Genomic DNA, 14,601 nt, shown 5'->3' with positions numbered 1-14,601 from the left:
CAACGACTGGATTTGCCCGTCCATTATGCTAATGGGGTTTAAAAAAGCATCTCGCCCATTTATATACTGCCGATCACTGTATGAACTTTGTTCAAACTCATTCTTTGATAAAACTCACTTCACTCTTCACCACTCCTTCCCCTAAAACAGTCAGAACAATGGAAGTTTAAGCTTTTCCTTGCGGCGAAGCAGGGGCGATCCCGACTCGAACTCTTGGAACCATTTCTTAGGAACATAATTTCCCAGAGTAATCGAGCGAAAGACTATTTCGGCGTTCCTTATCGAGGGAAAATCGGACAAGCACAAACACAATCGCGCGCGCACACGCACACAAAGCGAATGCCATCCGGGCGGAAACGGAAAAGCGAACGGAACGGCGAGTACAATCGAGTTTGCCAGCTCGCAGCGGCAGGTCACGTGCAGAACACTTGCCATTGCCTCGGCAATAGCTTCGAGACTGGGCAGACTTTATCGGACTTGGCATGAAATGGAACGAACGCGGTAGACGGGCTGACACCCACACCCCCAGGCAACGGCGAAGGGGTGGCGTGGTTGAAGAAAATGAGAATTTTCTGTCCGTTTGGAATTTACCGCTCAAGGACAGAGCGCTTCCTTCGCAGGAGCGCGTCGTACTGCGGTAATGTGTCTTGCTATCAATTCCCTATTTACGGTGCGCTGCGTGTGGGAGGGGAAGATAGTCTAGCTCAAGCCATTAAACCCAACCCAACGAGCGCGGGTCACATTTAGATCGATAATAGCATTTTCCCGTTTTTCGCAAAGTACGACGCACTTATAATCCGTCTGCCCTTGTGTCGTCACCGTGGTGGTAAACTATCGGCACTATTATTCCACCACCCTTCTTAGCTCACTTAGCCTCGCTGCGTCGCGATTGGTAAGTGAGGTTCCCCGTGTGGTTCGAGTCACCTTGACGACTTGATAAAAAAAAAACAAAACAAAAAAACCCCGAACGGAAAGGTAAAAGATTTTATTCGATCTCCAAAGTGGCATTCCTTACTGTGTCTTGGCAGACAGTCAACTCCGTCGCAGTCAATAATCTTCAGACATGAGCAGCACATCCGGTTCGGTTGCCAAAAACCTGTGCACCTTCCATGTGGACGGTGGTGGTTGGCGCCCTTCCATATCGGTCGGATTTACCATTAGCCACTGCCAATCGCACGAAATGCTTTCTCCGGGAATGTCATTCAAAACACGGTTCGGTGGAAGTCTTTTCATTAAAATCAATACATTTGCAAACCAAGCAGCCGGAAGTTCTACCGTAAACGGTGTACTGAGAAGTTCTTTCCTGGTAATGTGGGTGAATTGCTATTTGAAATAGATTTAAGATGAAAAAAAAAACTCTTTTTAGATCTATTTATGTGCCATGAAACAAACAATGCCACTTTCAATAAATAAATAAATATAGAAATGAAACAGAATTATCGCTCTTTACAAATGCCACTGCTCTTGTGCTTTTTCGTTTCAAATGTTGTGATAGATGTTTCTATCCACTGCGGTTTTGCAATCATTATCCTACTGGCAACACACTTCCCCATTAGTAGTAATACTAACAAGCATGTGTGCTCACTTTCTATCTAGCGAACGCTGCATCCACTTCAGTGGAACAAACGAGCATTGGAATGCAACAGTCAGCATCAGCAGCACACAGCAGGAGCTTTAACACTCAAAGCATCCATTCTCTGCGCATACTGTTTGCGGGATTTATCCGTTCGGTTTATCTAGCGTCCAAAGTGGGAAGTCTAACCGTACGTGCACGAGAGCTTCCTATAAAAGCTCTTACGCAAAAGATGTGTGCTCTTTTGTGGTTTTACCCGACGGCCGAGCACATCTCTGCACATCTCCATCCTGGATTCCGATTTTCTATCGGAGGCGGGATTATGACTACTACTACGAACCTTGAGCTAATCCATTTCTCTGTTTCTAATGAACATGATTAGGGATTACACATCAAGCAGCTGGTGGGAGTATAAGTGATGCACGTGCATACGAACCGCCCCACTGTTTGCCATTACGATTTACGAGTGAGTTGTGGGTCGAAACTTATAAGAATTGGAAACGAAAGGTTGATTCATCCTGAACACTTAGCAACGGCCTTTGAGATTGGCTTCAATTGAGCATTCAGGCTCGCGTCCCATTTAGAAGCGACCAAATTGATCATCTTTGCAAACTGTTTGCTAAATGTACCAGCCATATTTTCTTTGGAATTCGAAAATTATATTATATAATTGTAACTAGCTGTTTTGGTCAATGCAATGTTTTGGAATACAGTAGAGGACAGTATTTTTAGGTTATATGCATAATGTAAACAGAGTGTACTGTTTTTCCAACCAAGAAGAAATACCGTATAGCAATCAAGAATCCTAAAGCTACTGCCTTGTCAAATCTCGTTAAAAAGCTCCAGCAGTAAACTGATGAAATTCGAGAAGTTGTACCACACCAACTTTATTATACTTTGTTGCAATTTGCATCAACAAAATGAACAAGATTCTATCTGACGTATGAATTGCATACTCATGAATATCATAAATAATCATGAGCAAATTAATCATAATGAATATTACTGCCATTTTTTTCGATTGTGTCATGGGCATTGTTTTATACTAGTTCCATCGACTAAAATCAATTCTGAATCATTGACTGTATCGAATTATAAACATAGTGACATAGTCAATCAAAGAAAAATATATAAACTTAAAAATAGTTCATGTTTTTAAAACACATAACACTGGAAATGAAGCTAAGAACGTACATCGAGTATGAAACACTTTCAAATAGCTCTGCCTTATATTCCTGTTAACCTTTTCCTTAAGCAGTACCACATAAAGCTTAAGCTTCTTAGCGAAACTGCTTCTGAGCAAGATTCCTGAGACCATCGTGGCAAAACAAATAGGAAACAAGCTTACCACACCTTGTGTCTTGTCTAATAGACATCGTCTGCTTCTTCAACCTCCAGCACCATTCCCATTCGCTGAAGGTCAGCAGACACTTTGGATCGATACGAAAGACCACCACACTCTGCCTGTCTCTAGCCTTCTTTACATTTACTGCATGCGCCAATACCAGTAGCGTGACAAAAACTACCGAGCGTCGTATCTTGAACATGGCATCTTCCTGCAGTAACTAAAGCACACAAAAACGTCCCCGCTTAAAGTATACTGAAATCGTGCATTAAAAGCTTCTGCGATGCTATGCTGCCTTAACACGAAGGATCTTTTTGCAAGACATTCATCTAATCATCGAAATCCAATCGTCTTAATACGCCACCAAAAGAGCTAGCGGGAGGTAGTTTGTGGGTGCAAGGTACCGTAAAGGCAGCGAAGCAGAAAAAAAGCCAGCCCTCCGCTAGCTTCGCGCAACTGTCGCCGGCACAATATTTCCTCGCAAAGCATGATAAATGAGATCTTGGATGACCCTGCCCGTATGTGTGTGTGTCTCAGTCCCTTGTGAAGGCCACCGCTGTGGCGCGAACCACAAGACAACGAGCAGCTCGCGAAAGCGAAAGAGGAAACGTATCGTCTGTAGCAACGTGACGATTCCCGGTTTCGCCCAATCACCGTCACATTCGTTTTCCAAGAAGTACCAATCCTTGTCACAGCAAATACGCTCGTAAAATATTGCATTTATTGGCGAGCGCGCGCTACGTGGCTGGGTTCGTGATTGGGAGAAAAAATGCGTCCCCAGCATTACGCAAGATGGCACACGGTGCTCCCGTGAAGCTTGCAGCCCAATCCGGGCTCTGCATATCCGCCATGAAGATGTTTAACCATGGTAAGTGACTCGGGACGTGGTGGAGGACAAGAAGATTGGCAAAATTGATTCGAGCAGCGTTAGATTGAAGCGATGAAAATTCCTACCGACTGGAAGGAAGGTATTTTGTCGTGGTTTGCAATATTTTTCTTTATGCCCGGGAGGATAAATATTTGCACACAATGGCTCATCCTGCTTAATGGGTGCAAACCGCGTGGCTTGATGTTCTCGGGGGAAAACGCCGCATGGCGGTATGAATACATTAGAGTATCCTGTTTCCGTGGCTGTGCTGCCCGGCAGGCATCTCGGTTCTGGTTTTATCTCGAGGGAGGGTTTCAGACATTCTGCACATTTTTTCCTATCATGCAGGTAGGATAGATTGATGAAAATTCTTCAAGGTTAATGTTCGCTCCCTGTGCCTGCGTTAGGGAGCGATTAGGGTAAGGATGTTACATGCTCCCACGTTTTGCCTGAAGCTACAATGAATTGCGCATTACGGGTGTTAGATTATGAGGTTATGAGTAAGCTGCATCATTTGAGATTCTGTAACATACAGCAATCAACCTTAGATTAATTATTTTTATAGGTTTGTGGCCAACAGATGAACATATTTGTTATTTTTATTATATTATTATTATTATGATTATTTTTATTATGATTATTATTATTATTATTGTTATTATTATTATTATTATTATTATTATTATATTATTATTATTATTATTATTATTATTATTATTATTATTATTATTATTATGATTATTATTATTATTATTATTATTATTATTATTATTATTATTTTTATTATGATTATAATTATTATTATTATTATGATTATTATTATTATTATTATCATTATCATTTTATTATTATTTTTATTATTATTATTATTATTATTATTATTATTATTATCATTATTATTATTATTTTTATTATGATTATTATTATTATTATTATTATTATCATCATCATCATCATCATCATCATTATTATTATTATTATTATTATTATTATTATTATTATTTATTATTATTATTATTATCATCATCATTGTTATTATTATTATTATTATTATTATTATCTTTATTATTATTATTATTATTATTATTATTATTATTATTATTATTTTTATTATTTCTATTATTATTATTTTATTTATTATAATTAATAATATTATTAAAAAAATATTTTTATGTTTATTACTTTTATTATTATTATTATTATTATTATTATTATTATTATTATTATTATTATTATTATTATTATTATTACATTTTACATTTTCATTATAACATTTTCATCATAAGTGACTTTACATTTTTTATATTTTTACATAATTCGTAAAAAAACACCAGTTAGGTCTGTTTACAGTAAGCTATATGTTCATTTTCAAGTAAAATAAAAAACTTAATTACGCTTTTCCACAAACAACCAGGCGTCTCCATTGTTGGGACCTTTCTTGTCCGCTCTGTGCCAGCATCGATAGCCGAAGCTTTCCTCATGCAATCCGAACCGAACCTACTCTTGTAAAACAGATTATTTTAATTTGCAACACTTGTATCAAATGCTATTCACAAGTGGAATGAATGATTTTTGCCACGTACGAGCATCGCCCAACAAGCGTTGAAATTCAACCCAATGCCCAAAGGGTCACATTCCAATTTTTTACTCGATTAAGAAACGTGATCCAACACGCTAGCGAAAAAAGCAAAGAAACAGGTCAACTACATCAAAAACACTACCACTACCATGTCTATCGTCTCTCCAATCATGTCCCTTTTGCTTTGTAAAATTCTGACCCATACTCTTGCCGTTTTCGTACGGTGTGTGAAAGTAAAATATTGGTTACAGTTGCTGCTGCCTGCGATTCCTTTATTGTCTGTCTTTAGGTTCATCTCTACATCGCTTTCCTTCCAAAAACAATCTCCAAAGACGTACACACACACATAGCAAAATCTCATCGTTCTTCGGCTTGATGATGGCAGTCCCATCAAATAAATAGGCCCCATCAAATGGTCTATTTCATCAGCAAAATGGGGATCGACTGTACGCGTGGTGTCTATCTATGTGTGAGTGTAGACGGGTCAACGAAAATGTTTATATCTGCCGTCTGTACGAGCGACTCCTTTTCGGGACGGTCTCGCTTTACCATATGACCGAAAACGATTCTGTTTGATGGAGAAATGTGATTACCAAGCATTCTTTGGCGAGCTTTCTACAATCCTGGAATGTGCACAGGGGATGATGCCCATTGCACATCGATAATATAAAAAGGACGTGAAAGAAACCAAAAAAGAGGACAAATAAACTGGGAACGGTTTAGCGACGGAGCAAACATTAACCGGAACCTGTATTTTTGTTTGCAAATAAAGTTCCACATAAAACAGGCTTTTCAAGCGACTGCTGCAAGCTGCTTTTCGGGAGGCTGACGACACTGAAAACGGTAAATGGCGGCGCAGCATCGTGCCTGAATAGGAGGCAAAATGATCACTTTAAATCTGATTCGTTTTTTTCTAAAAAGCCGGTACAAGAAAAGCAGATTTCTTCCAGAAATCATCAATCATTTCACGCCGCAGTTCACGCAAATGTAAATGATGTAGCTGGAAAGGCGTAGCAAATCGATCTTTCTTCCTTGCTGTTCGATCGTTCTTCTTGCACGTGCAGCGTACCAGCTTGTGGTCTCATACAGTCAATGGAACCTTAAATCCTTTCAACTCAAACAAACAAAACAGTTTCCTTCTCTTTGATTGGAAGAAAAACATGCTGTATTCGATTACTTTTTGTATGCAAAACGGGGGAAAAACCATACCATCCTTTCAGTTACTTCCACACAATTGAAACAGACGCTTCTTCTGCCCTTCGGAGAGCGATAAATTATACGAAACAACCACTTATTCAGTCCAGTTAATCGCTCGTTTGCTCGAGAATTGCAATTTAATTTGAATTTATTTCCGACTGTGATTCAAACCGTAAGCTCCTTCAGCTCATGCCACAACGCAACACCACACACAACAGGCTAATCGATTGGTGGATCCATTTCGGCTACTACCACTACTGCCAAACATGCAGCACGCACTGGGTCGGGATAGTCTTGGCAGTTGGAAATTTATGCATAGCTTTTCTTCTCCGCTCGTGCACCGTACTGCGAAACAGAGCTTTTGTTGGAATGTTAGCATATACACACACACCCACACACATCCGCATACACATCTTGGAACCGTGTGTCCAATGAAACGAGCCACAATACCGACACCCAGCCAGCACAGCCAATTTTGCCCCACGGGATGAAACACTGTTTTGTGTACTTTTCTTCTCCCCCGAGGTTTCTGCTCTCACTCCCGGTTTGCCACCACCACCAAACATGCCGCCCCATAAAAAGCGGATTTTCAATTCATCTCGGGGTGGCACAGCCAAAGGAAAACAATCATAAATTTAACATCAAAGATTTATTGCCCCTCGCGCGCCATAAAGCTACGATCGATAGAGCCGTCCGCTGTGTTGCTGCGTTCAACATGTTAGCTTTTCGCTTCAATCAGCCATATTTTTGTTAACTCATTCCTATTCCACGCCTCCTTCCGGTAAAAGCTTTTTATCCCGTGGCCACATCCCTCCACGCCGTGACTCAATTGCACTCGGCGTAATGGCTGAAAAATGATGAACCAAACAACTCGCGAATAACCTGCGCTTTCCTGAACAATAGAGCACAATCGACCGAGCTATTGTGCAAGCGGCCCAACAAAGCCTGTAGTGTGTATAGTGCAGAGGGAATAATAAAAGCGCGGCAATCAACTACACGCGCTAGGAGAATATGTTTAAACAAACAAAAAAATAAAAAGGGGTTCAGTGCGTTTAAAAATGAACACGCAGTGTCAGTGTGCGGGATTGAAGAGGGCAGCACAAGGGTGGAAAATGTTAGCACGGGGTGTGTTCCCCAAAGGAACCATGAATTCGTTAAAAACTTTTACAAAGTCGACAGCGTAACATGGTGTGATAAATAAAAAATGGTTGCCTTTTTTGCTTTCAAATTGGCCACTCACGATGGTTGTAATCATAGACGCTAGAATACATGTAAAAGATCAAAGATGGTGACTAGTGGATTATCATCGTGTTTCGTGTTAAATAGAAACATAATATCGAAATAAGTACGAACTCGTGAAAAGTATACGAAGCGTCAAGGAGACCATCGTCAGAAAGATGTATTATGCTATTTTACTTCATATCATTATAAAGTATCGTAGTCCAAGAAAATAAGCAATACATAATATAACAGTGTAATATCTCCTCTTCTTCTTCTTTGGCTCAACAACCGTTGTCGGTCAAGGCCTGCCTGCACCACTTGTGGGTTTGGCTTTCAGTGACTAATTGATTTCCCCCCATAGCAGGATAGTCAGTCCTACGTATGGCGGCACGGTCCATTTGGGGATTGAACCCATGACGGGCATGTTGTTAAGTCGCACGAGTTGACGACTGTACTACGAGACCGGCCTAACAGTGTAATATAGATGTAGTAAATATAAGAAAAAGAAAATATACCTTTGGCCAGAAAGTTCAAGAACGATTTTCACGCTCCTTTCTCTTTTCCATACGATGTTTTATGAAGTTATGGTTAGTGCATGTTGTTGTTAACATTGAAATATTTCATTCTTTATGTTTGAAATGCCAGTGCACTGAATTTTCACCAAGATGAAAATCATTTCTCTAAAAAGGCCCCGAAAGATCCTGCACAAATAAACGCAACAGATCGTCCCCAGACCAGATGAATTGAATCTTTTTAGGCTGTACCTAAGTCGATCTAAAATAATATACTCATTCAAAACTACGCTGAAGCCAATGAGTAGCTTTAGATCCGAAGTCCGCTATTTGGCATACAATACAATAAGTGTAATAAGTGAAACAAATTATTGAACAGTAAAAAAGCACAATAAAGAACATAAAAATGAGATAAAATATTAAGTATAAAGTTTAAACGGAGTTTGATTGAACATCCATTTTAGCTAGGACTTGAGTGTTCATTTACATAATACACCAAATTAAAAAAAAATAGAGATTGCTAATTAGGAAAGCAAGCGTTTGTTATACTTGACTTAGAGAAGTCGCAAATAAAATGTCATTTGCCAACCTAAACACAATGGAAATAAACAGCCTGCTTTCAAATGCCACCAAATGTACTACGGCTTTCGAAACATTATTTTTTGCATAAATAATATGGATTGCGAAGTTCCACTGCATTGCTCATTAACTGATCAACGTCAATTGGCGCGGACTAATTTGTAAAACCTATTTAAAAAGCATGGCAAGACACAAAATGTTTCCTCCCAATGACAAAATGCGTCCCGAGTTGATTGCAGCTTAATTTGGCTCCAATTTTCGGCACTCCATGCAGCCCAATACAATAACAACCCCGGCCAACTTGTGTAATGCTAACGAGCTTTGCCGACCTAATGAGCCTGAGTCTGCGTGTGTAGTACCTTTCTCCTTGTGCCACGAGCCCGGCCGCGCTCTCGCCCCAAGTAAAGACCAAATTAATGGGAAACCGATCGAATAACAGAAAGCAACAGCAAACAGATTGTCCTGATTGGTAACACGTTACAGTCGAATCAATCGCCACTAATTGCTAAATGTTAACGCCTATTCATTCGTCGCGTGCCTCTTGTCCTCGTCGGAGCAGACAACGGCATGCGTACAGGCCAAGTGATGTACGGTATTAATCGTCGAGAGCAGGAGTAAAGTTTTGCTACCCAACAGCCAAATACAATTATTGGTGGTATTAAGAAAGGTAGGCCTCTTGGTCTTACACGGGCCAAATTGATCCGGGATAGCCTTTTGGGGGAGATTTGTTTTCAATCACGAAACAAATAAAAACCAATCAGGTGAATGTAATCTGTTCGATTTTATCTTTCTTACTCTTTTTTGCAATCGTACGCGCTAGCCAACCAGATTGGATGAGATTTTGTGTCTAGCTTGCGTGGTACCCTATGGGTGGTAGAAAGGTAAAAGCGAGTTTTCGTTAGACTCTTGGACAGTCGCATGCGGAATTCACCGGTCCAGTATTGGCAAAACGATCGATTGGTTTGGATTCCGACAGGAAATACAATCCAACTGAATCGTACAAATGTGTACCGGCTGCAGCCAAATCTGCCAACAAAGCAAATGAAGTGAAGGTTATGCCTGTTGGAATGAGCAGCCTCTACGGCTACCTTTTTCGCTTCAAGAGTCTGCTGCGTTATGTGCCAATGAAATAGGACCGTTTTTGGCAGTATTTTGTTACAAACAGGGGAAGCTCGGTTTTGGAAAACTCATTTCCATTGATTGCTTCGCTCATTTCGGTTTCAAAAGAAGATTTTCTGCATGCACTTCAACAAGTGCAAACAAATTAATTTTTTGTTTTATTCAAGAGGAACGGTCAAATTAATTTAGTTGATAAACAAACGCGGCGAGGCAAATCCAATTGGTATGTTTAACAACTGTTTCTTAAACATGATTTCGGCTAATTCAGAATAAACCTACTAACAATAATCGAAGAACAATGTGCGACACACCCTATTTAAAGTAAAAACAAAATGGTTTCTTCATAAACATAACCATTTTAATATTATTGTTGAATTTGATTTATTGTAAAGATTAATAAAATGTCTTAGGTTTAAGATTGCGAAACATAATATTTTAATACAAATTTGCTACTGCTATTGGGGCCCTTCACGATTCTAGTCAGTTTTATGTATGGAGTTTGACAGTTGAAGGCTGAAATCATGTAAACACTACATACAAAACCATACAAAAAACTAGCCTGCAATTTTCAGTCTAGATTAGTCTAGCCTCAAAGCTAGAATTAGATTCGAGTAACTGCTCGAAAACACGGTGTTGTTTACATTTACCCCAAGGTGCATTCAAGAGATCACGTGGGGGGAACTAGAATCAAAGTGTATGTAGTCCAGGTGGTCTCATAGTATGTTTTTTAAAACCAAATTTTAATATCACTTTTTGACAGGATGGGTGAAAACTTTTGTTCAAACAAGCTTTCTTGAGGCTTGACGAATACTCAAAACACTCTAAAAATCTTTATTCATAAGCAGAAGCGATAAAAATCAGCCTTCTAAATTCATACACCTTGGGATAAGCCCACCTGTATATTATACTCACTTAGATAGCTGCTCGGAAACTGCTGTACAATGCAAACAGCTGGCAGGCTGAAATTTCAGCCTACGAACTTACAACGGAAAGGGTCCCATTAATATGTTTTGAGTTCCAAGGTGATGGTTTTTCTTAATCATGGCCAAAACTGAGGTTCTAAGGCACAATGAGACATCCACAAATGCTGACTAATTTAATCCTGTTGGATGAATTAATCAAATTTAGTTTTAGAAAACTTAACAATGGTGAAGAGTTACTTAAGCTTGTTTTGAATTTGTGCAACAACAATGCAGCATTGGACTTATTGCACTTTTTAATATAATTTTAAATTAAAATTTCTTGCTTACGTGTAATTATGAACTTCAAAAAACATCATTCAAAAACTTTATTTTTATATTCTGCATTCAAAAATAAAATCAACACATGTTCTGTAAAGACTCTGGTTTGGTTTAATCTCAAAACCGGAAAATGTTTAAAAATTTAATAAACCCGTCTAAAAACTATATAAAACCAACCGAGCGTATAGACATACCGTGACAATTTCACACCGTAAAGCGTAAAAAAATGGCCAAATTAAATTAAATGCAAACATTTTCACGCGCCCACACTTTGCGTTAAAATATTCGCCAATGCTTTTGGTATGGACTTGTTTCCGAATATCATATAAAGCCATCGATTTTGATTTCACGACACGACGCTATTTGGGTGGTATGACAAAACCACGGTAGCATGTCAATCATGCTATAAGGGGCATATTTAGCGCTTAGATAGTATAGAAATTTAATACCAAATTTATCGTTTAACAATTTTTATTGGCCTCCTTCAGCATATTAGAATAAAGGTAACATAAATGGCACACCAGCGAACCTTCAAACATAAAGCACGTCCACTGAAGCACCATCAATACTAATTGGGACACAGGCTTTAGGAACGGAAGTCATTAAACATATTTGACCCTCAAAAGCTAAGCCCACCTTTTTTATGAACGGAAGGGTGGGATGAAGCTACGGTTGTTTGTTTTCACGTCCCTGAAACTCAAAAGTTTTAACTGGATCCCAAAAAAACGGGAAACGCGAGGAAAACCTTGGGCGCAAAGCAAAATTTGCAAAGAGGCATTCAACTGTTGATCCTAGGAATTAAATCAACGACAGTTAGATCCTTTGCTCAAACACGGAGAAAGATACGGAGCGCTTTTCTGGCCCGGACAGCTGCTCCAGCTGGTTTCAGTTCGGCACCCAGCCCGAATTGATTGAGTAACGTTTTTCGTGCGCTTTTCTTTAGCAAGCATTACTTTGGCTGCACGATTCGCACGGAAAACGGCCGTCGCTCGACCAACGGGACCGAATATGAGAGGGGGGGGGGGAGTTGAAGAAAAGTTTCCCAAGTTTTTCTTCCAGCCAGCCGGAACTGAAACGGTCCGCAAACACGCCCACGCAAAGTGAAATGCCAACTGAGACATTAGCCATATCGGACGGATCCTTTTTTTTACTGTTTCACTCACTTCGTGAAAAGTTTCTGTTCTGCCGTGCCCGTACCATTCCTTCTTCCCTCCCGTTATCGATAAAACATTGAAAAGTTGGTGGCTTTAAAGCTACCAAAGCTGCAGCGGTCGGTTTCGGGGCAAAAGGGGGAACCAACTTTGTCCTCTGCCTCCGAACGATAGAATCGTTGTCGTAGCGGGAGAAGGGTGAACCATTTCAATGCCCATAGTTTCGCGGTTAGCCTTTGGAAGGGGGTAGCCTAGCGCTTGATGAAATTGTCGTTTTAATTACCTCCCGACGAGCGCGTATCAGTAGCTAGGGCTGCGTTTTATTACGCCCGGCATTAAAGCGTTATTACAATTACTTTTCATTCCAGGGTTTTGGGTGGTCGTTTGCATGATTCCTGGAAAACTTGTCGTGCTGCTTTTGTTTTGCACCCTCTTTCGAGCAACAAAAACCAAACAAAATAAAAACACATCCCACGAGCAGAATTTCAACACCTAACGATGACGAGATGGGTTGAATTAACTTTTGGGCAAAGTTTCGAAATTATCCAGCTGCCTTTTGTTGGCAAGATACGGTGTTGCACGCAGTTTCAGAGCACCGATACACAGGAGGTGCCGCCGTTTTGGACTGTTTATGAAACGGGTTGGCTTTCCCTTTTTACTGCGAGAGAAATAATTTTTATATTAATATTCAAGCTTTACGCTACGTTATAGGGGGACAATGCTTCAAAGCTTTCTTGTGTTTTCTTTGTGCACAGCCATCGCCACACGAGCGGACGCCTTAAAAGGGCATCTTACCGCACAAGCAGAAAGGACACAATGACCCAAACCACCACACCACCTACGCGAAAAGCTCGAATCAAAGCTCTGGTGCTTTAACTTCAAACGAAACAAACCCTGCCTAATGAAGCAGCATACAATTTGCCCGGACAGGGCTTTATATTATTACGGTTCATTTTTTTCTCTCACCCCATTTCTGTGTGTGTGTATGTGTGTGTGCGTGAGTCGTTACCGTTTTTCATTTTATTTTGCACCCTCGATCGGTCGCGTGGGGGTTGTTAATGCATGCAGGGGTCTACTACAGGAAATGCTGCCCGGCACGCCAGTCCGTGTTATGAGGCATGGTGTGTTTTTGGTATAATAAAAGTGAAAGAGAGAAAGAGAGAAAAATCAACACAAACAATTTTCAACTTCAATCCCAGCTAATCTACTCGTCGTTTACCTTGCCCCTTGGTATTTTTTTTCTTATTCACAATTTTTTAATGCCATTTTCTCATGCCGGTTCCGGTTGTTTTTCCTTTTTTTTTTCTTTCCCACGCGCTGTTTTCCACCACAGGCAGTGGACTGATAGACGAAACAGAGTTCCTCCAGTGGGTGGCGAGAATACAGGCCCTAAAAGACGACAGCAACACCAGCAGCAGCAGTAGCAGCAGCAATAATCCCGCCCAGGCAGCCGACGACGATTTAACGCAGGATCTGGTGGCAGCGTTTCGGTAAGCTTCTTTCTACAACGTCTCTTCTCACGTTTTTTTATATGAATTTGTCTGGGTAGTCTTTTGGCTGCCCAAAGCGGCTTATATGCTAAGCGGAGCAGAAGAGACACTTCCAACCGCCCCACAGTTACCATTACAGTGATGCGTACAAAAAGAAATTAGCTTTAGTTGAAGATAAGCAGCAGGCTGAAGTAAGGTGTATATTAATTTCTGCTTGAGCTAAACTAAATACAGCTAGGTAGTAAGGTGTCGCTTGGGTGGTTGGAAGCCCTTCTTAGTAGTACCGATTTTCATAATTTCGTTGTAATTAATTTAATTCATTTGCTGCACGCACATAGAGCCCCAAGCAATAAGAGTGTTCTATTCATAATTTGATCAAAGTCAAATGGGCATATCTGACATTTTCAAAGTTTTGTGGAAGTCAAATTGACCTTTTTTAATCAGTGTTTCTTGTTTTATTGATATCTTTGGATATTTTTTATGTTGTATACTCAGAAAAGAATTAAACTTATTTTTTGTAATTGGTTGATAAGTCCTTCGTATAGCATATAATAAAATATTACTGTTACTATTATTATTATTACTATTATTATTATTACTATTATTATTATTACTATTATTATTATTATTATTATTATTATTATTATTATTATTATTATTATTATTATTATTATTATTATTATTATTATTATTATTATTATTATTATTATTATTATTATTATTATT

General features: G+C 39.6%; 1 protein-coding gene across 13 annotated transcripts in view; it reads left to right on the top strand.

The window, feature by feature from the left end:
* Positions 1–14,601, top strand: part of LOC121593977 (calcium-binding protein E63-1) — an 80,103-nt gene that overhangs the window by 53,041 nt on the left and 12,461 nt on the right. For all 13 annotated transcript variants that reach the window (XM_041916798.1, XM_041916807.1, XM_041916808.1 and 10 more), the window contains one exon: positions 13,719–13,875. In XM_041916798.1, the coding sequence (XP_041772732.1) occupies positions 13,719–13,875 (157 nt within the window). The remainder of the gene's footprint in view (positions 1–13,718; positions 13,876–14,601) is intronic.

This window comes from Anopheles merus, chromosome 2L (assembly GCF_017562075.2).
Source record: "Anopheles merus strain MAF chromosome 2L, AmerM5.1, whole genome shotgun sequence".
In the NCBI taxonomy this organism is placed as follows: Eukaryota; Metazoa; Arthropoda; class Insecta; order Diptera; family Culicidae; genus Anopheles; species Anopheles merus.
Note: the sequence above shows the minus strand (reverse complement) of the source record. Positions and strands in the feature narration are given on the sequence as shown.